The 22,933-nt window shown below is 35.6% G+C and overlaps 1 protein-coding gene across 2 annotated transcripts in view; it reads right to left on the bottom strand.

Moving 5' to 3' along the window:
• Positions 1–22,933, bottom strand: part of RAD54B (RAD54 homolog B) — a gene marked incomplete at its 5' end in the record, with an annotated part of 87,880 nt that overhangs the window by 24,842 nt on the left and 40,105 nt on the right. For both annotated transcript variants that reach the window (XM_082675202.1, XM_082675201.1), the window contains 5 exons: positions 170–377; positions 645–870; positions 4,060–4,222; positions 7,253–7,534; positions 10,899–11,093. In XM_082675202.1, coding sequence (XP_082531328.1) covers positions 170–377; positions 645–870; positions 4,060–4,222; positions 7,253–7,534; positions 10,899–11,093 — 1,074 coding nt within the window. The remainder of the gene's footprint in view (positions 1–169; positions 378–644; positions 871–4,059; positions 4,223–7,252; positions 7,535–10,898; positions 11,094–22,933) is intronic.

Raw genomic sequence — 22,933 nt, 5'->3', positions numbered from 1 at the left:
CATAGGATTTAAATAATTCAGAATCCTACCAAGACTCAACTAACATAGGTTTATTAGTATGAATTCCACTCAATACCATCAATTCTTTGGATGCCAAACATCATATTACAAGTTTTGCATATTCACTAGGCAAAAATACCATCATATCTCCCCAAAAGTAAATACGGACCAGTTAGAATTATCCTTTTCTCACAGGCGAGGCTAATGAGGGCTGTAGCTGTCTTAATGGTACTGTTCTTCAAACGATGCCCTTCATCACAAATTAGAAGATCAAATTTTATATTCTTAATTTGATCCAGGGAACGAAGTAACATTTCATAACTGATGATAAGAACAGAATAAAATGGAGATTTGGTGAATTCTTCTACTTTGTGGTCCTAAGAAAAAAAAGATAATATTTAACAAATCATGGGCAAAAACTGTGTGAAATCAAATTTAAGCAGTGTATTCCTGACAACCATTAACTAGGTATTAGAATATGTTAACTCATGACCAAATTGTAGGACAAGATTCCATTTATCTGCAAAGGGTCAGAGCTACTTACACTTGAAAAACTGCTACGTAGACAGTGAAAACTGCAGTATTGATTTGAAAATCTAGAGATTTAGTAAATGACCAGGGCTAAACTTTTAAAAGTCTCTTACCTGATCAACAGTAAATATCTTGATCCTTTCAATTCCTAGCCATTTTTGAAATTCTTTCCTCCAATTATTCACCAAGCTTCCAGGTGAGACAATAAGTGTCTCCTTTATTACTGGCTTGCCACCGTAGGGTCCCTGACACTGTAGAGTCCAGATGAGCGAAATACATTGCAATGTTTTCCCTAAACCCATTTCATCAGCAAGAATAGCTCCACATCTGCCATTCACCCTGTTAGAAACAATTATGCTTCCTTCAATTACAAAAGGAAAATATTTTATGTCCCTAATATCATCACCTATTAGTCAAGAACCAGAAGCTGATATTTTGTACGTAGGATGATCCTAGCCCCCACTAAACACTTTTTCTAGCTCTTCAATCAGCTGATTTATGACATATCTCTCTTTTGCATCTTTGCTAATTATATTCATTACATATTTGTGAACTAAATTACTAAAACAACTTGAAATTAGAGTTGAATCTAAATCATCTGTTACTATCATGTATCTATATTTAGAGATTAGAAATGAATCCCAATTTTATATCTACCTTTGAATAATTTAACTATAACCATGCTTCTCATCACCAACAGTTGAGCAGTTTTTATCAGTTTCAGTATTAGATATCAAAACAGTTTAAAATACATTGAAATGTAAACCAGAAAGATCTATTGGTCTGTATTTATGATTCTCTGGCAGTAAATGAAGTCCTCAACCAAAACAGCTCCTTGAGCTGTGAGAAAAAATAAACACTAACTATTTGATCTAATACATGTAATTTAGTAAAACTCTCATCCAACAAACCTACTTGGTTAATGTAATTTAAAATTAAATATTATAAGGAATATAATAATATAAGTAAGTGGCATTTTATAACATTCATAGTTTTTAAAGCTCTTTGAAGGTATTAGATATACATTTTTAAAGTTACAAAATCCAAAGGAATTAAGGATATTACCAAAAATATAAGTGTAGTTTGTTAATCTATTGTATTTCTTACTAGTAGAAATAATAACCAAAAACAATTTTATAGGGGACTTCCCTGGTGGTCCTGTGGTTAAGAATGTGCCTTCCAATGCAGGGGACGCGGGTTCGATCCCTGGTCGGGGAAGTAAGATTCCACATGCCACGGGGCAACTAAGCCTGTGCGCCGTAACTACTGAGCCCACAAGCTCTGGAACCTGCACACCACAACTAGAGAGAAGCCTGCGCACTGCAACGAAGAGCCCGCACGTTGCAATGAAAGATCCCGCAGGCCTCAACTAAGACCCGACGCAGCCAAAAAAAAAAAAAAAAAAAAAAACCACACAATTTTACATATGTTATCCATTTCAAAGTGTAGAGAAAAAATTACAAACATGCATCATAGCCACTATTATTATTTTAGATCAACAATTTGCCACTGCAAGATGCCAGCTAACTGAGACATAGTGAGTGGCAGAGAGAAAATAGTGATCCACCATCCATCATCCACCATCATGGTATAGGGAAGAGAACAGGAAGACTTCTCTTGAAGAAGATGAAACTTGAGCAGAGTTTTAAAGGTAAATAGGAATTCACTACATTAATCAGGTAGATCAGTACAGTTGGAGCTTGAACTGAATTCCAAGCAAGAAAATAAAAGCTAGGAAGCTGGCAAAATAGGAAGAAGACAGAAGATGAGGATACTTATCCTTGAAAGCTCAGACTGTATCCTGTAGGTCAGCATCTCCCAAACATCAGTCTTTCATGACTACCATTACAATTTTTTGCCATACATGTGATACTATATGTTATTATTTATTATTTTTCTCTAAACCAACTCACTTTTTTACTTAGATTTATTTGAAAACTCTTTCTAAGCATAATTTATCTGTGAAACAAAAAGTTTAATGTGCTATTTCTTTCTAATTATTCATTAACTCAATATGCTACTATTAAAAGTTAAAAATAAAGTTTGTCCATGTATACCTAAAATGATCCCATACACAACCCAGTAAAGTGCATATCACAGATTAGGAAACACTGCTCTAAGTTCTGAGAATTGTAATAAATTTAAGTAAGGAAATGCCATGTTCAGAATTGTTTTCAGAAAAATCAAGCTGGTGGTGATAAGGAGAATGAATCTGACAAGTATCAGAAGCAGATACACAAGTTAGAAACCACTGCAATAGTCCAGATAAAATATAATTTTATGACACCAGTTACTAGAGCTGCTACAGTGAGGTGCCAGAAACAATCAGGACCCAAATGATATTTGGGAGGTCAAAATAATCAAAAGTTTAGGTTTGATTAGATAGAGAAGGTGAGAGAGAAGAAATCAAAGATGATTCTCAGGCCAAGTGAGATAAGATCTCCAAAAGGAAGAACAGATTTGAGAAAGAACATGAATCTAGAAAGTTTCTAGGAAATAGTTTTCCCTTAACTTGTCATCATTCAACGAGTTCTTAGAGTTTGGGGAAATTTACATTCCCAACTCCCTAGTAAATGACCAGTATAAAAGTCAAGGTCCTATGCATTAAAAACAAAACAAAAAAGGACTGGAAGGAAATGTACTAACATGTTAGCAGAGACCTTTGATTTCTTTTTACTCCCTTTGTCTGGTTTGTATGTATGTGTGTGTCTTCTATTGATACTTCAACTGTACTTCGACTACAGTTCTTTAAGAAAACTCAATTTTAAAAGGGGAGGAGGGGGACTTCCCTGGTGGTGCAGTGCTTAGGAATCCCCCTGCCAATGCAGGGGACACGGGTTCGATCCCTGGTCCGGGAAGATCTCACATGCCATGGAGCAACTAAGTCAGTAAGCCAAAACTACTGAGCCTGCACTCTCGAACCTGCAAGCCACAACTACTGAGCCCACATGCCACAACTACTGAAGCCCACGCGCCTAGAGCCCATGCTCCACAACAAGAGAGGCCACCGCAATGAGAAGCCTGCACACCATAATGAAGAGTAGCCTCCACTCGCCGCAACTAGAAAAAGCCCGTGCACTGCAACGAAGACCCAACGCAACCAAAAATAAATTTTAAAAATAAATTTAAAAAAAAATCTGCTTAAAAAAAGCTGGGGGGCGGCTTCCCTGGTGGCGCAATGGTTGGGAATCCGCCTGCCAATTCAGGGGACGCAGGTTCGTGCCCCAGTCCGGGAGGATCCCACATGCTGCGGAGCGGCTGGGCTCGTGATCCGTGGCCACTGGGCCTGCGCGTCCGGAGCCTGTGCTCCGCAACAGGAGAGGCCACAACAGTGAGAGGCCCACGTACCGCAAAAATAAAAAAAGAACTACCTGCGGAATAAACATACACATTAAGTACCATTTGCCATTCCCACCAACTAAAATATATGCTGTACCCACTGAGATGCATTATATATCAGGCTTGTCCTAGAAAACCATTATGTTACAGGTTAAATCAAAGCTCAGATTAAACAGATTATTTTCCTACCTCATTCCCATCACACATTCATAAAGGAATATGATCCCTTCTTTCTGATGTGGTCGAAGGTGAAATACAAGGTGAGGATCTATCACTACATCCACAACAGGAAAACAGTTCTTACTGAACATCTGCTGGTGATTATTATCTGGTTGTGGCATAACAAGTGAATCTTAAGAAAAAGAGAAAAGTATAATTATAAATGTATTCCAATTTCACTCTGTCAGTAACTACATTATCTTGCTCTAATTACTCAGAAGGTAGAACTATTTGCCATCATTTGTGGCAAAAAAACTTTGAAATTCAGTAACATCAATGCTAAGCAAAGGTACAAAATTAAAAAAATAAAATCTCTTGCCTTATTGATGTAAGATTTCATGCAAAGAATTGTGAAGAGCTTTCCAAACTTCATGCCCAAAAGTGCTTTGAAACCACTGAAATTCACTGTTGTCTCATAAAGAATTCAGCCACAACACTTAATAGTTCAGTATTCAGAGCAAAGAGAACTATTTCCAACTGAAAGCACAGGTTGGAATTTTGCCAAGATGCTCTTGCTAATACTCACAACTTCTTATTCTGGAAAGGCTTTCTAAATTTAATATAAAGGCTCCCTTTTTTCATTCTTGTACCCACTAACAATGACCATTACTCCTATTATTCAGAAGAACTGAGAAAGAATGACAAATTTTCCATTGACTTCACCACCATTATTTGCTTAAAGTTAATTACTTCATTCATAAATCTTTGCAAAGCAGCATGAAGTAACCATCAAATAACAATGTAATTCTTTAGAAACACGCTAATACAATTTAAAAGATTTATTAAAAGTCACCCCAAAAAACAAAATCAAACATAACTAGAAAGCTGGTCTCAACTGATAAATCTGAAATCAGAAAATAAACTCATCAAAATAATTTTTTGGATATATTTGTATGTCTACATCATGGTTAAAAAAATAAATTTTAAAAAATAAACAAAAAGGAAAAAAGAGAAGAACAAAGATGAGAAAAGGAGATTTTTTAAAAATGGGTTCCAGGAAATCAAATATGGGGAATTCCCTGGCAGTCCAGTGCTTAAGACTCTGAGCTTTCACTACCGAGGACACGGGTTCAAATCCTGGTCGGGGAATTAAAATCCTACAAGCTGCATGGTGTGGCCGAAAAAAAAAGAAGATTAAATAAATAACCATCAATGTGGAAATACATAGTCACAGGAATGAGAGTCTGGTTGTGTTTACTGATAGCAATTACCCAGAAGAAAATTTTCTGTGATCTTCCCATGTTTCTGAGCAACCAGGAATTCACCTCTCATTTTTGAGATGAATTCCTGGCAGGTAGGGGACTAGGGAGTGAAAATGGAAAACTTGGCCCTTGGGTTTCCTCTATATCCCGGTAACAAAGCAAGAGTGTATGCCTTGTGGATTTCCAACCAAGAAATAGCCCCATTTTTTTCTATCTTTTAAAAAGGACAAAGGGAAAAAAAGAAGATAGAGGTAAAGATGATACACAGCTCAAGCAAGAAGGACCACAGAATCACAGGTCATCTAACAAAGTACCCAGCTTCAAGAAAAGTAAAACCTAAAGCACCACAGCAATAGGACACCAATTCAAATCTTAAGATGCTCCTCTACGTTCACAATGATGAGGCATTGTTCAATGCTAACAAAATCTGTCATGCTTTAGTTTTAAGTGTACAACTTAGTCCTAACCTTAGCAAGATAAAAAAAAGAGAGAGAGAATAATCAACTATTTACCATTTACAAAAAGGGCTTGCTTACACACACCCACACATGCTCATATACACATATATACAAATTATCACAATAAAATTTTTCATTCATTCAGTCAACAAATATTTATCATACACAACATATACCAGGCACTCTAAGTCTCTATGGTAGTTATTAGAACCCATATTTTACACATGAGGAGGCAAAAATATTAATGAAGTGACTCCCCCAACAGGTTGAAGGACCAGTTAGTTCAGCGGTAAAACCAAGACTCTAACTCAGGTCTTTGACTAAGTACAGTATTCTTTTCAGTTCCCCACAGCCCTCTATTATTACATGACAGGAAGGCAAAGAGAAATAAGAATAAAGGAGAGAAGGAGGCTTGTTAAAAGAGCTAGTGGGACAGACAAAATATTTAGATAAAGAGAAAAATCAGAAGCATAAGCTTCCACTCTCTAAATTTCAATTAAGTCTCAAACAAGCTAGAATAGAGCTAGGAATTTTTAATTTGGGGCTTTTAATCTCAATTATGCCAACAGTTATTTTAATTCAAGCAAGTCAGTTCATCCTTCTGGAACTCAGTTTCCTCAAATGCATAGTGAAGGGATTGGTCTAAATTACCTAAAAGGTCCCTTTATTTCAAAAATTCTGTTTCCATAATACTTGCAAGAGGGGAAAATAGTTATTTTAATACTTTTATTTATGATTATTTTAATAGTTATTTTAATACTTTTATTTTACTACTGTTACGAAAAAAGCCTATTCTCCAACTTCTACATCTACTACACTATAATTCAAATTTCTTGTCTGTCTCCTCACCAAATGAGAAGCTCTGTCATGACAGTTTCACCTCTGGGCCCAATGTATAAAAGGCACACAAAAAGTACTTGTTGACTGAACCATTAAATTTTAAAAAGTCATAAACAGACATGGTTTTATTTTTTATGTAATTTTTAAATTAAATTCATTAATGTGAAAATTAACTTGATGAATTGAATTCTCATGAATAAAATTTGAATTCTTTACATGACATCTGACCTTTCAATATTTTAATACTGAATTAAATCACTAATATACGTGATCAAAGCATATGGCCTTCAAAACGGAAACTCAAAAATATTCCTAACTCATGAATTTACTAATTTTTCTCCCTACTAAAGATATCAGATTTTACTCAAAATCATATACATGTATGTATGTGTGTATACATCTACAATTTACACAACTTTCCTTTAACACATGTATAGTATTTTGATTACTGTATTCTTGCAATTGTACATATACTTATGAAATAATTCTCACACTATATTGTTACTCAACTTCAACATTATCCCTTACATCAGACTGTATGTCTGAAAAATAGTATTTACTTTTACCTGAAAGCTTTAATACAAAATTTAAACTTTAAATTCACATACCAAAACATCTTTAGACAGTAAAAACATAATACTCAAATTAGTTTTGAAATCTTACTTGGTGCATATGGGTCATGGCGTGGTTTACAATTTTGGAAACTTTTCTGTCTATTTTCCTTTGAACTTAGTTTACAGACACTTTTGAAAGGGTTAGAGAAACACTTCTTGACAGCTTGAGAAGAACATAAGGCAGCAGAACTTCCTCCTCCAAGCTGAAAACATCTGCCACTGTTGAAATCATCTGGAGAGATTATACCCATGACTTCTATTTCTTTTCCACCAATCGTCATTGTTTGGCCCTCTTCAATCTTTTCAAGCTCTTTGAATTTATATCCAATGCCTTTAAATTGAGAAGAAAAAAATTAATTTAATTTATTGACACTCTAAAATGACTTGATTAGTGTAACCAGAGTCTTCTTCCTGTAACTGTACAGAATAAAAACTACTTGGAATGCAAATAGCCCCATATAACCATTAGCCAGACCAAAAATATAATTTATCATTTTAGTAAAAACACACACACATACATGCAAAAATCAGAAGGCATAAATAATTATATAGTTATAAAAATTAGGCAAGTTTTAGAGAGGCAAGGCTTTTCTTAATTACTGAAAATACAGCCTATTGTATTCATAGTTTTGCCATCTGCTGTCTGTAGAAAATCATGCCAAGAAAAGAGTTTGATAGACTATATGGACCCTCCTTTCTTGTGAACAAACTAGAGAAATATGAGGGCAGCTCTATTTCCACTTGGAAACAGCTGGAAATGTGCAGAACTAGCAATAAAAACAATTTCTACCACAACTAGTACTCTACTGTTCCACCTGAGATAGCATAGTAAAAGTATATTTGTCATAGAGGCCACTGATAGTCCCAAGTTCTAGCTCCTGAATAAAAAGTGGCATAGGGCTTCCCTGGTGGCGCAGTGGTTGAGAGTCCGCCTGCCGATGCAGGGGACACGGGTTCATGCCCCGGTCTGGGAGGATCCCACATGCCGCGGAGCGGCTGGGCCCGTGAGCCATGGCCACTGAGCCTGTGCGTCCGGAGCCTGTGCTCCGCAACAGGAGAGGCCACAACAGTGAGAGGCCCCCGTACCGCAAAAAAAAAAAAAAAAAAAAAAAAAAAAAGTGGCATATTTTATAATAACAAACTTGAGTTATTATTAATTCAACAGACATTTATTAAGTGCTGCCAGGTGTAAGGTGCTGATGCAATATAAATATGAGTAAGTTAGTCAGAGTCTGTTTAAAATGAACTCATTAACCAGATAGAGTGAGGGAATTTTAGATTCCTATGCTTGTCTACATTAAATGCATGGTTTTTGTGCCACTAGGAGGGGCAAAAACTGTGTACAACAAAAACTTTTTAAAGTCTCTAAAAACAAAAAATAAAAGATCATCACATTGTAGAAAACATGACATGACCCTTTTAAAACTAGCTGGAAATTGCTACAATTCCCTATTAAAACTGGGCTAATCGTTATAATCCATGCCAATTGGTAACTACATAATATACATTCTTCAATTATTTATGACAGAGGTCTGATATAGGAAGAAGTTATTTGGCTGGAGCTCCTCAATGCTAAAGACCCATCCCTCCATTTCCCAGACTATCTCAATTCAACAACAGTCTTGATCTCTCCACACTAAGGAAGAGAATAGTTTTATCTTCATATAGAATCCAACACTATTAATCCAATTCCTATTAATCACATGAAAATGGGAGATAAGAATAAACATAATTTTGAGGCATCTTCAGAAGTCTCTAATTCCAAGATCTCTCATTTCACTTTGATCCATAGTGATGACTGTCTCAAACATCTCTAAGTCTCCAGAAGACCTTCTTTAAACTCTTGAACTCTGTTTCCCACACCTGTTCTTTTCTGGGTATTGTGTAATGACAGTCAAATGAATCTGACTACATTATCACAAGCTATTAGCAACTTCAGCATTACAGCCTTCAGTTTTCTTAAGAGTGTTTATTCCTACATTTAACAATATTTAAATGCTATATATCCAATTTATTTAAAAGAAAAACCGCTTGCATTATAGGCAATAACTTGCAAGATTAACTCCAGGTTGATAATATTTATTAATGTTATAATTAAGCAACCAAGTCTTATGTTTTCACTTTGAAAGCCAATTAAAACCTCCATTAATGTTTAAACCAGTGGATTCAACTCCTGCTGGATATGAGAATCATCTGGAAATCTAAAACATACGGATGTCCAGCCCCTCTCCCCACCATCCAGACCAAATAATCAGAGCCTCAGAGGTCAAGGCCTAAGCACTGGCATTTTTTAAAAGCACCACAGGTGATTGTACTTGGGTAGTCAGAGCAAAAACCCACTGTTTATAAACTAATCTGCATTTATCACTACTTGCAACTGAAAGAGCATTTTATTACAAACTATACATACTCAAAACCATATATACTATACCTTATGGGTAACATGTTCCAGAGTAATTTTGATAATTTTTACCTCTCTACGTGGCTTTAGAATATAATTTCACTAAATAGTTATAAACAAGTTCTCCAAAAATTTTGCCTCAATCTACCCTAACCAACAACGTGGAATGTGTACTGCAATTTTTCTTTTTAAATTTCTCTAAACACTAAGAATAATAGTGAATATATAGCATTTGTTCAATATTTTTATAATAAAAAATTCTATTGCAGATAATTCCATACAGCCTCAACTCTTGCCTCTTTGCCACTGCCCTTCATATACTATATTCCTGAAACACTGAAGTAGTTTTGCCTTTGAAACTGTACATATGCCTTGCCCCTTTCTCATCCCCTACAAAATTATCCATCCTTCAAATATTACCTTAAACAATAACTCCTATGAAGCTTTCCGTTACCCTCGAAGGTCAACTTAAATGGTCCTTCTATATATGCTCGTATTGTGCTTAGCAAAAATTCTCATTGAAACAATTACGTTAGTGCTTCCTAATTATTAATTACATTGCCCTGTCCCCACTAAACTGTAAACTATATCCATCTTTGAATGCTTACTCCTAGCATACTGCTTAGCACATAACAGTTACTGAAAGCTATAAACTATGGTGTTTTCAAATGAATGAGTGAACTTCTAGAACAGATTTTATAATTATGGGCCACACTCAGAACTGAACAGTAAGAGACAATGCAAAACAACCATAATGGTTTTAGGTATTCTGAATTTGTGGGCTAATTTGTACAAATCATGCTGGCAACATTTTATAATGGAAATAATGGTAACCTCCAATTTGTATGTATTAATCTAGGTCATGTCTAGTCATTATCTCCTTGCTATTTTTCAAATTTTTTTAGGTATCATTGAAGTTAAATATCATTCCACTCCTAATACCAACATTTTTTTAATTTTTAATCACTCAGCATTCTGGGAAAAAAAAAAAAAAGATGTAAAACACACCAAGACAAACTGCTTAATCTCACAAAAATGCCAATGTAACTGTATATACCTGGATGGCCATTTTATTTTTGGAGAAAATGAAACCATGGGATGAGATTCATCTCACTGAGTATACGTAAGACTGTCCGACTCATGATTAAGAGATAATTTTATGTTTATGAGATAATTTAGACATGAAAGTCAATTAAGGAACAACTTTGTAAAACCCAATTACATTTCAATTTTGTAGCCAGAGATATATATTAATTTTAGACCAAATCATAAACATCAGGTAATATCACAATACCTCTTCCAATGTCTTTGCCTTCCAAATCCTTTAATGTGAATGACTTTCCTTTTACAATAAGAATAGCATCGCCTTCCCACTTTTTGTGTTTTTTCTTTGAAGGCTTACACCAAACAACACTGAAATATTTAACTAGGCTATCAGGCTCCTCTTCTTGTCCTTTAGACACTGTTATTTCTTTAGGGGCTAAATGAACTAGAATAAAAAATAAAATAAAAACCACATTATTAAAGACGACTTTAATATTTAAATAGTAAGATCATTCAACAAATAAAAGCACAGGTGAATTAGATTGTATTAAGTATTATTTCATGCACATGTTAGCATTTTATAAACTGGGAAATTGCAAATGTCACATGTTAACATTACCATGAGTACAATGAATGTAAATTTCTTATCATCATAAAACTATGTTGAAATAAAATAACATAATAATCACTGGCAACATTTTAAACTCTACTAATTAAAGATAAAATTTCAGCATCCATGGAAAAAGATCTATCATCACATTCTGAATAAACAACTGATTTAATTAACAGTGACATGACAAAATCAAGGAAAAGTAATATAAGATCACAGAGTTCTCTCAAAGAAACACCTCTAGTTTTTTCAAATAAGAACAAAGTAAAACAGTAAAGTAGCAATCAGACTAAATTTCATTAATATACTCGTCTCCTAGTTAGGGAGCAATCAGGTTGGACCACTGATTCTGAGAATTCAGTAGTATATAATCAGGAAATCAAAAGTTTCTTACAAAAGTCTATATTCCTCTTGAAAACATTTCCAATATCACCTTACAAAAACATATCCAAACAGTCTAACACAGAAAATTCTCCAGCAATGGGGAAACTAATTTATGGTGATAGAAACCAGAAAGTGGTCGCTGCCTCTACAGTTGGGAAATTGACTGGAAAGAGGCAGGAGAGAAGAATTTGTTCTATTGTCATACTGAGTGAAGTAAGTCAGAGAAAGACAAATATCATATGATATCACTTATATGTGGAATCTAAAAAAGGGGTACAAATGAACTTATCTACAAAACAGAAACAGAGTTACAGATGTAGAAAACAAACTTACCGTTACCAGGGGTAAGGCGGGGGTGGAGAGGGGGAGGGATAAATTGGGAGATTGGATCAACACATACACACTACTATATATAAGACAGATAACTAATAAGCACTTACTGTATAGCACAGGGAACTCTACTCAATACTCTGTAATGACCTATATGGGAAAAGAATCTAAAAAAGAGTGGATATATGTATATGTATAACTGATTCACTTTGCTGTACACCTGAAACTAACACAACATTGTAAATCAACTATACTCCAATACAAATTTTAAAAAAATAAATACAAGAATTTGTTCTGAGTGACAGGTACACGTGTATATACATTTAACAAAAATCATCACTGATCATTTAAGAGGTATACATTTTATTGCATGTAAATTATAGTTCAACTTAAAAAAGATAAAACATAATAAAATAAGAATAACAGCAGAATAGGTTGAAAGGTATGTATATGATATTCTATATAATGATATCTTTTAATGTTTTGAAGCAAAAACACTAAAAGTTATCTATTAATTCAAAGTACACTTGACACTAGAGACAAAATCTCCCCTTATGTCTGTCTTATTTTCTCTTTTCCCCTTGGCAGTTATAGTTAAAACATGAGCACTTCCTTGAGGAATACAGACCACCCTCATACCGAGCCCTAGCTCTTACTTCTCACCTAACTTGTACACTATATTTTCAATGGCTAGATAAAAGTTATTCCAGCTGAAGAGAGGGAAATCTCATTCCCCCATCACTGAAGAGCTATTCACTATGTCTTTTACCAAATACACACTTGACCCCAGGAAGCTATCAAAACAATATAATTTACAAAACAAAAACCAAATGATTACTTTATCTTTTAAAATACACCACCTACTTAATGGGACTTTCCTGGTGGCACAGTGGTTAAGAATCCACCTCCCAATGCAGGGGACACCGGTTTGATCTCCGGTCCAGGAAGATCTCACATGCCACGGAGCAACTAAGCCAGTGTGCCACAACTACTGAGCCTGCACTCTAGAGCCCGCAAGCCACAACTACTGAGCCCACGTGCCACAACTACTGAAGCTCACGCGCCTAGAGCCAATGCTCCGCAACGAGAAGCCCGTGCACTGCAATGAAGAGTAGTCCCCACTCGCCACAACTAGAGAAAGCCTGTGTGTAGCAAAGATCCAATGCAGCCAAAAATAAATAAATAAATGAATTTACAAGATACACTTCACATCCACTAGGATGATAAGTATCAAATAGATAATAAAAAGTGTGGTGCAGACGCGGAGAAATTGGAATCCTCACACACTGCTGGTGGAATGTAAAATAGTACCGCCACTTTAGAAAACAGATTTGCAGTTCTTCAAAAGGTTAGAGTTACCATATGACCCAGCAATTCCACTCCTAGGTATATGCTCAAGAGAGAGAAAAACACATCCACACAAAAAACTTGTACATGAATGTTTATACCAGGATTATTCATAATAGCCCAAAGGTAGAAACATCCCAAATATCCATTCAACTGACAAATGAATAAACAAATTGTGGTACATCACTACAATGTAATATTATTCAGCCATTAAAAGGATTAAAATACCGATACATGCTACAACATGTATAAACCTTGAAAACATTATGCTAAGTGAGAGAAGCCAGTCACCAAAGGACTACACATTACATGATTCCATTTATATGAAATGTCCAGAACAGGTAAACCTATACAGACAGAAAGTAGTTTAGTTTAGTGGTTACTTAGGGCTGGGAGGTGAGGGTGAGTTGGGGTGGGGGTGGGGCACATGATGGGGGCGGGTTGAAAGCTAAAGAGTACAGGATTTCTTTTTTTTTTAATAAATTTATTTATTTGTTTGTTTGTTTATTTATGGCTGTGTTGGGTCTTGTTGTGCGCAGGCTTTTTCTAGTTGCGGCGAGCGGGGGCTACTCTTCATTATGGTGCACAGGCTTCTCATTGCAGTGGTTTCTCTTGTTACGGACCACAGGCTCTAGGCGCAAGGTCTTCAGTAGTTGTGGCTCGTGGGCTCAGCAGTTGTGGCTCACAGGCTCTAGAGCGCAGGCTCAGTAGTTGTGGTGCATGGACTTAGCTGCTCTGCAGCATGTGGGATCTTCCTGGACCAGGGCTCGAACCCGTGTCCCCTGCATTAGCAGGTGCATTCTTTGTTTGTTTGTTTGTTTTGGTTTTGTTTTTTGCGGTACACAGGCCTCTCACTGTTGTGGCCTCTCCCGTTGCGGAGCACAGGCTCCGGACGCGCAGGCTCAGCGGCCATGGCTCACGGGCCCAGCCGCTCCGCGGCATGTGGGATCTTCCCGGACCGGGGCATGAACCCGTGTCCCCTGCATCGGCAGGCGGACTCTCAACCACTGCGCCACCAGGGAAGCCCTGGCAGGTGGATTCTTAACCACTGTGCCACCAGGGAAGTCCCCAGGATTTCTTTTTGAAGTGTTGAAAACATCTTACAATAGTAGTGATAGTTGCACATAACTGTGAATATACTACTAAAAATTATTAATTATATGTTTTATGTGGGTGAATTATATGGTATGTGAATTATAAATCAATAAAGTTGTTTCAAAACATGACATAACACCACACACTCACTAAATTGACTAAAATTTTTTAAACTGACTATATTAAGTGTTAACAAAGATGTAGAGTCAATTATAACTTAAAAAAAAAAAAAGATGTTGAGCACCTAGAAATATCACACACTACTGGAAGGAATGTAAAGTAGTACAATCACTTTGGAAAACAGTTTGGCAGACTCCTAGAAAGTTAAACATACACCTCCTATAACCAGGCATTCCACTGGAAGGTATTTACCAAAGAGAAAACATATGACAAAAAAAAAAAACTTGTACAACTTCAAGCCAGGTAAACCAATCTCCTGAAAGCCTGAAAAACCAGTCACTACTAGAATTCAGTTAATGCATATGTTCATCATTGGTATTCATGGATTTAGAAAGTGAATCTTGACTCTCTCCAAACAATAAATTATCCTCAGAACCATCAAAGCTTTTTTCTAAGAAAACAAATGATTGATATGCAGCTGAAACAGCTGTGTTCAGAATGCTTGGCCCAATGACCTTTTATCAGTCCCTGAAAGGACTCTGGCTGCTATAATCCTGAACAGAACAGTCAAGCAGGCAAAGGACTTAAGTGCAGTGGCCCCAGTTTCCGGCTTTCCTCTCATAATGAGGGTGTTTGAACAAAGGGTAATTTTATATACTTCTTTGGGGGAAAACATGCTTCTAATATACCAGGAATTATGATGTAGAGTTTTTTACCCTCCTCTTTTGATATATTATTGTGAATACATTTCCCATATCATTAAATTAAAAAGTAAAATGGTGTTTAATATCTGCATAATGATATTACCAATGATATTCCCACCAACGGAGAGGATCCACTTCACTACTATATATCAGCATAATATATTACCTTACTAATTTTTCTCTAACTGTAGTTATTTTTTGTTACAATTATCATACAGTAAAACTGACTTTTTCTCTTGGTGTACAGTTTTACAAATTTTAACACAGGTATAAATTTATTTACCCACTACTACGATCAGGATATAGAAGAGTTCTATCACTCCAAAAGTCTCCCTCAGGCTATTCCTTTTTAGTCAGACCCTAACCCTAATCAGTTACTAATCTGTTTTCTACCAATATAGTTTTGTCTTTTTGAGAATGTCGAATAAATGGAAATCATACAGTATACAACCTTTCAAGCTGGTTTCTCCCACTCAGCATAATGTCTCTGAGATTCATCCCAAGTTGCTGCCTGTATCAAGTTTGTTCCTTATTATTGTACGGAATACTGACAGACAGTTGAAGTGTTTCTAGCTCTTAACTATCACAAATCAAGCTGCTATGAACATTTATGTACAGATTTTTGTGTAAACATTCATCTTTACCAATTTAATAGACAGAAATGGTATTTACTTAACATTATAATTTGAATTTCATTATTAGTGGTTTTTATATATATATACATCTCTTCTTTGCTTGACTCCTCTAATTTCACACTATAAAGGATGCACCTAAAATAAGTTTCATTTCTTTAAACTGCATTTTCAATCTGATCTGAAAACCCTCAACATTCATTCATCCAACAACTTATAGATTGCCCAAAATGTACTCTAAACCCAAACTCTTATCTTATTACAAAATTTCAGTGAAGTCTATGAGTAGAAAACAGGCATTAAAGAGAACCTGAATTATAAGAAATTATGTCAAAATTAAAATATAAAACACTATTAAATTTTAGTATGTAAAAGGCTAACACTTAAAAAGTGTTGACTGTTGCTGGAAGAATCAAGAATCCATTTACATCTTCTTTAATATAAGGAATTCACTATACCTTCTATTGTAATAAACTTTTACATAACTTGTGGAATTTTAAATAAGTCCACGTCATTTAAACACTCCTCTCTATCCCTCCCCCCTAAAAAAAGAAAACTATTATGTTTTGGCAACATGTAGCATTTAACAGATTAAAATGTGCCAGGTTGAAATAAGCCCACTCACTAGAAATTATTAAACATCATTCTGTAACTCAATAAATGATTATGTTTTAGCAACAGGTCCAAAGGTTGATTCTTTTTATTTCTTAATGAGAATTAGTTTCTCATTAAGAGAAACTTAATGAGAGAAACAATGAGGGATAATTAGTGCATTATTTTAGGGGTAATAAAGAGCTCTTAAAAAGATCACTCTTGACTTCCCACTTGCTAAACTCCTTTCCCCACAATAAATCACAGAAAAAGGCCACAGCATGGAAAAATAAAGTTATTCTGTGATGCGTTATGTTCAGGGATAAACTAGAACACATGCATAAAAAGGGAACTTATACTGCCTGAAAAAGCTGCCTGCCCCCATGTTTCCACTTCAAGCACCCAAACACCCACTTAACTCCCTCCGTTTCTTCAAATTCCCAGTCACTCCTCAACTTCTCCAATCTGGCTTCCAGTCTGATCCTCCCCCAAAGCTGCCTGGTTAAAAGCCACTAAGGAGCTCTTTGTCAATAAATCCACAGGTTACTTTTTAGTCCTGACCACAGTTCTCAAAAAGCATTGGACAATGTTGACCACTTCTACCTTGAAATACTGAACTCCATTTTTATAGCTTCTAACACACTTCAAATTTTCCTCCTCCTTTGGTTGCTGTGTCTTAAACATCTTTGCCAGTTCTTACTTTTTTGTCTAACCTTTGTTTATTGGAGTTCTTCCTGAGTTCTAGGCCCTCCTCCCCTCACTGTGCACCACTTCTCCTTAAAATTAGCTCATCTACTCCCATGGGTTCAATACCTTCCCTGTACTAACTTAAAATTTTTTCTCTAGCCCAGATCATGATTCTAGATCTGTAAGTATACCAGTATATCCATTGGATCCACATGAATGTCTCATAAACATCTCCAACTCACCAGGTCCACCTCTCTTCTCTCCAAAAACTGCTCCTCCTTCAGTTTTCCCATTTCTCAGTGAAAGTACTACCACCCTTATTCAAGCCAAAAATTGGAAATCATCCACGACATTCTTCATTTTCTCAGTTCCAGAGCCAATCAACCACAAAACCCAGATGATTCTATCCCCTCCATGGTTCTCAAAGCTGTGTACTGTTTGCCTTCTGCATTATCTCTACTCTTTCCAAGTCATCATCTCTGGTCTGGACTACTGTACCATTATTGTTGGGTCTTCCAAACAGTTCTGTTGAAGTCTTCTCTTGCCACCTCTACTCCCTAAAGCCATTTTCCATACTTACTATATCTATTTTTAAATGTAAATCTGATCATGCATTTGTCTTAAAGGTATTGAAGAAAACACTACTTCCAGCCAAAGGGCCTTCTACCTCTCTTCCTCCAACACACTGATCTAAATTAACTTCTACTCAGCTTTCCATAGTTTAAATTTCCCTGACTGCCAAACTACGTCAAGTTGCGTTATTATCTCAGCATTAACTCAGCAATTAATTATGTGACAAATGATTTAATGTAAACCTTCCCCACTAAACTATAAAGTGTTGAGAGGAGGGTCTCTTTTGATCTTGGGCATCATCATATTCCCATAACAACAGGTAGTTTTCAAAACTGCCATTTTGATTCTAGGCACATTTTTCCTTCATGATTATAAAAATATTAAATGAAAGCAGAATTACCTCATTAGAGAAATGCAAATCAAAATTACAAATCAAAACTCACACCGATCAGAATGGCCAGCATCAAAAAATCTATAAACAATAAATGCTGGAGAGGGTGTGGAGAAAAGGGAACCCTCTTGCACTGTTGGTGGGAATGTAAATTGATACAGCCATTATGGAGAACAGTATGGAGGTTCCTTAAAAAACTAAAAATAGAACTACCATACGATCCAGCAATCCCACTACTGGGCATATATCCTGAGAAAACCACAATTCAAAAAGAGTCATGTATCAGAATATTTACTGCAGCTCTATTTACGATAGCCAGGACATGGAAGCAACCTAAGTGTCCACTGACAGATGAATGGATGAAAAAGATATGGCACATATATATAATGGAATATTACTCAGCCATAAAAAGAAATTGAGTTATTTGTAGTGAGGTGGATGGACCGAGAGTCTGTCATACAGATTGAAGTAAGTCAGAAAGAGAAAAATAAATACTATATGCTAACACATACATATGGAATCTAAAAAATAAAAGTGGTTCTGATGAACCTAGGGGCAGGACAGGAATAAAGATGCAGACGTAGAAAATGGACTTGAGGACACGGGGAGGGGGAAGGGTAAGCTGGGACGAAGTGAGAGAGTAGCATTGACACACACACTACCAAATGTAAAATAGATAGCTAAAAAAAAAAAAAAAATAGCTAGCTAGTGGGAAGCAGCTGCATAGCACAGGGAGATCAGCTCGGTGCTTTGTGACCACCTAGAGGGGTGAGATAGTGAGGGTGGGAGGGAGATGCAAGAGGGAAGGGGATATGGGGATATATGTATGCATATAGCTGATTCACTTTGTTATACAGCAGAAACTAACACAACATTGTAAAGCAATTATACTCCAATAAAGATGGTAAAAAATTAATTTTTTTACTTAATTAATTTTAAAATTAATCTTCATTGAGAAAGTAGCCTGAGAAATTAACTTTGAACCCAGCTGCATTATTGTACATACTGTACAGTCAGGATTATTTTCCAAGTAAATGTTATTACAAAGATTTGATTCATCGGTCACTTCTTTATATATAGTATTTTCCTGATTATAGCTTTTGCCAACATGAATTTTCTTTTATAACTATAATTTCTACCAAATACAGTTTTGCTAAATCATATTTTGCCTAAATATTATGAAGACTGTATTACTCCATTAGTTTTTAGTCAAAAAAAAGTTACCAGTTTTTAGGTAAATTAGTTGTCATGTGTTAGTTTTGTTGTTTCACGAACCTTGATTTTTCCAGATAAAGTTTTGAGGGTTTTAGCATTAACGAAAAAGATGAGATGCTTTGATCAGTTTTTTAATTCTAAAAAAATCTGTGATGTGCAATTTTGGACAATTTCAATTAGTTTCCTTTTTACACTATTTCTACCAGTAGCAGTCTCTGTACACTAAATAAAAGACTGACAGGGCTTCCCTGGTGGCGCAGTGGTTGAGAGTCCACCTTGCCGATGCAGGGGACACGGGTTCGTGCCCCGGTCTGGGAAGATCCCACATGCTGCGGAGCGGCTGGGCCCGTGAGCCATGGCCGCTGAGCCTGCGCATCCGGAGCCTGTGCTCTGCAACGGGAGAGGCCCCAACAGTGAGAGGCCCGCGTACGGCAAAAAAAAAAAAAAAAAACTGACAATATCTTTCTGCGTTTTTCAAATTTGTTCCCATTTTTTACTTGGTTATCTAACAGAAAAGTGAAATTCTTCAGGATTGCTGTTAAAGAGGGGATAAAAAGCGTGTCTTCATCAAAAATGGCTGGGAAAAACATTCCTAGAGTCAAATATCCTGTTATATTCTCAGGAGCTGACTGTTATGCTGTTATGTCCAAACTTTCCCCTGCAAAAGAAAAAAAAAAGCTGACTAGAACAAAAGACAGTAGTTAAATTCTAAAAATCCAGAATTTCTTATAATCACTTTGAAATACCATAAGATTCTCAGAATTAGATATATCCTTTCTTTTGCAGAACAGAAGAAAGATAAAAGCATGAACTCGGAAGCCAAGACTGGTTGAGTATGAATCTTGAGTCTGTCCCTTACTAGCTATGTGACCCTGGACAAGTTACTCACCCCTCTGCCAGTTTATGAATTGCCAAATGAATGTAATACTAATACCTACCTCACAGACTTGCTGCAACCATATTTCATCTAATTAGCTAATATATATAAGATACTTAGAACAGTACTTGCCATGCAGTAAGTGCTCTCTAAATGTTAACTACCATTATCATCATCATCTTGCACTAGTCCCTTCCCATTTAGCCCCATTTTAAATGTAGGCTATAGGGCAGGGAAGGGAGAGGGTGAATGACTGCAAAAAAGTCGAATGAAGATAACTGGGAATTAAACATATATGGAACATAACTGCCTTCATCTAGACTATTTGTAATGTATAAAATAATGACTAATTTGCTATATCCCAGACTAACCATCACTAACAATTCCACTCTACCTGTAATTTTTGTTTCTGAACTTGGTTCTGATCTATTTCCCCCTTGACCCTGTAATTTACTTCCCAAATAAACACCAAAAATGGTCTTCATAAACAAGAGGCTTGAATGCCTACAGCAAGATTCACAAGGTAAGAGTGCTTAAAACCATGCTTTGATAAAAGAGGAAGGGGGAGACACTGTCATTTTAATATTAATAGTGGACATTATCATCTTTTTTTTTTTTTGCGGTACACAGGCCTCTCACTGCTGTGGCCTCTCCCGTTGTGGAGCACAGGCTCCAGACAGGCAGGCTCAGCGGCCATGGCTCACAGGCTCAGCCGCTCCACAGCATGTGGGATCCTCCCGGACCGGGGCACGAACCCGTGTCCCCTGCATCGGCAGGCGGACCCTCAACCACTGTGCCACCAGGGAAGCCCGGACATTATCATCTTAATGAATGAGTCCTAAGCATAGTAACTCTAGGGTTGCATGGTTTAATTATGCATTCCATAAACCCAAGCCTTTAATATTCTTTTTTTTTAACAATTCTAAATACACACACTGTTTTCAACGGAGCAAATAAAATTTAAAATCTCATATATCATCAAATTCAATAAAAAATGTAAATACTCTTGCAGACTGTATTTTTTGAGTTTCAAAATTACCAAAAGCTACCAGAACTTTTAATATGCATTAACATATAACTGCAATATAAATATAAGATTTAAAACATAGTTTTTATTACACTAAAATATATACAAACATTAATATACAAATTACTTCAAACTGCTAATCATCCAGTTTTCTTTAACAAAACAGAATGAAGGTCAACTAAGTACAAGTATCATTACGTACAAAATAAACCTAGAAGTTATTTCTTTGCATTAAAGATCATTTTCAGAATGATACTTCATGAGCATGGCAGGGACTATATATACATTTTATCATATTTCTCAGTACTTCATGTCAAAGCATATATGCAATAAGTGGCAAAAAGTGCTAAAATAGAAAAAAAATCAGTAAAACTATAATATTCCCAGATATCTAAACTATCTGCCCAGCATTTTAAATTCATTTAAATATCAAAAAAAGTTATTCATCAATTTCAATTCTGACATTCCAATCAATGAACACGCAAAGCTTTATTTAAAAAAATAGTAATCCATACACTATGGAGGGAAGTGTAAAATGGTACAATCACTTTGAGAAAAGGTCTGGCAGTTTCTTAAAAAGTTAAACATATATCTTCCTTAATCCAGCATTAAGTCCATAACACATTTATACAATAATATACATAACAGCCAAAATCCGGAAATAGCCCAGAAGTCCGTCAAAAGATAATGGATAAACAAACTGTGGTATATTTATAAAATGGATACTACTCAGCCACAAAAAACAATGAACTACTGATTAGAGGATGGATGAATACTAAAAACATTAAGACGGGTGAAAAAAACAGAAACAAAGGATCTATACTATATATGATCTCAATTATACTGTGTCATAGAACAAGCAAAACTTATCTGTTTTTTTAGAAATTAGTGTTTTTTTAAAAACAGTGGTTGCCTGAGGTACCAGGGTATTGGTTAGGAAAGGGCAGGAGAGAACTTTCTGGGGTGATAACTTTTAAAATCTTGATTGGGGTTTAAGCTACACAGATGTAGTCATTTGTCAAAACTCATCAAATGGTGCATTTAAGATTTGTGCATTTCACTGTTTGTAAATCTTACCTAAAAAATCATAAACACACAAATAAATATTGAACTCCAGTTCATAATACTCATGCTGAAGTGTTTATGGGTAAAGTATTCTAATTCTGCAACTTGTTTTAAAATAAGTTTTCTTAAAAAATAAAAAATGTATGGATGGATAGACAGATAAACGTGATAAAGCAAATACAGCAAAACATTAATTGTAGAATGTAGGTGGTAGGCATATGAATGCTTACTATAAATTTTTTCGTTTCTATACATTTGAAGGATTTCTTAATCTTTGTAACAGAGGTGAATTCACACTCATGAAAGATCTACTAACAAAGTGTAAGTCTAATGATACATCCATTTTAGTTTAAATTGTTTGGGCTAACTTGGGTGGTATTTTTATTTATTTATTTACTTTGCTTTCTACTATTTACAAAGGAATTGAAAACTAAAAATAAATTATATAAATTCACATTATAGCTGCTACTTTTAATGAAACAACTTTAAGAAGATACATTAAAAAATACGGAACCAATTTCTCAAAATTATATACAAGATCTAGCATGACTGCTAATGTTTAATTAGGTTGCATATTTTAAGAATTTACTCTTTTGTATTTGTTAAGTACTGCAACCATATTTCATCTAATTATTTT

This window comes from Grampus griseus, assembly GCF_964374135.1.
Source record: "Grampus griseus genome assembly, chromosome: 17".
In the NCBI taxonomy this organism is placed as follows: Eukaryota; Metazoa; Chordata; class Mammalia; order Artiodactyla; family Delphinidae; genus Grampus; species Grampus griseus.
The sequence above is the reverse complement of the archived record's forward strand: the minus strand, read 5'-3'. Positions and strand labels throughout refer to the sequence as shown.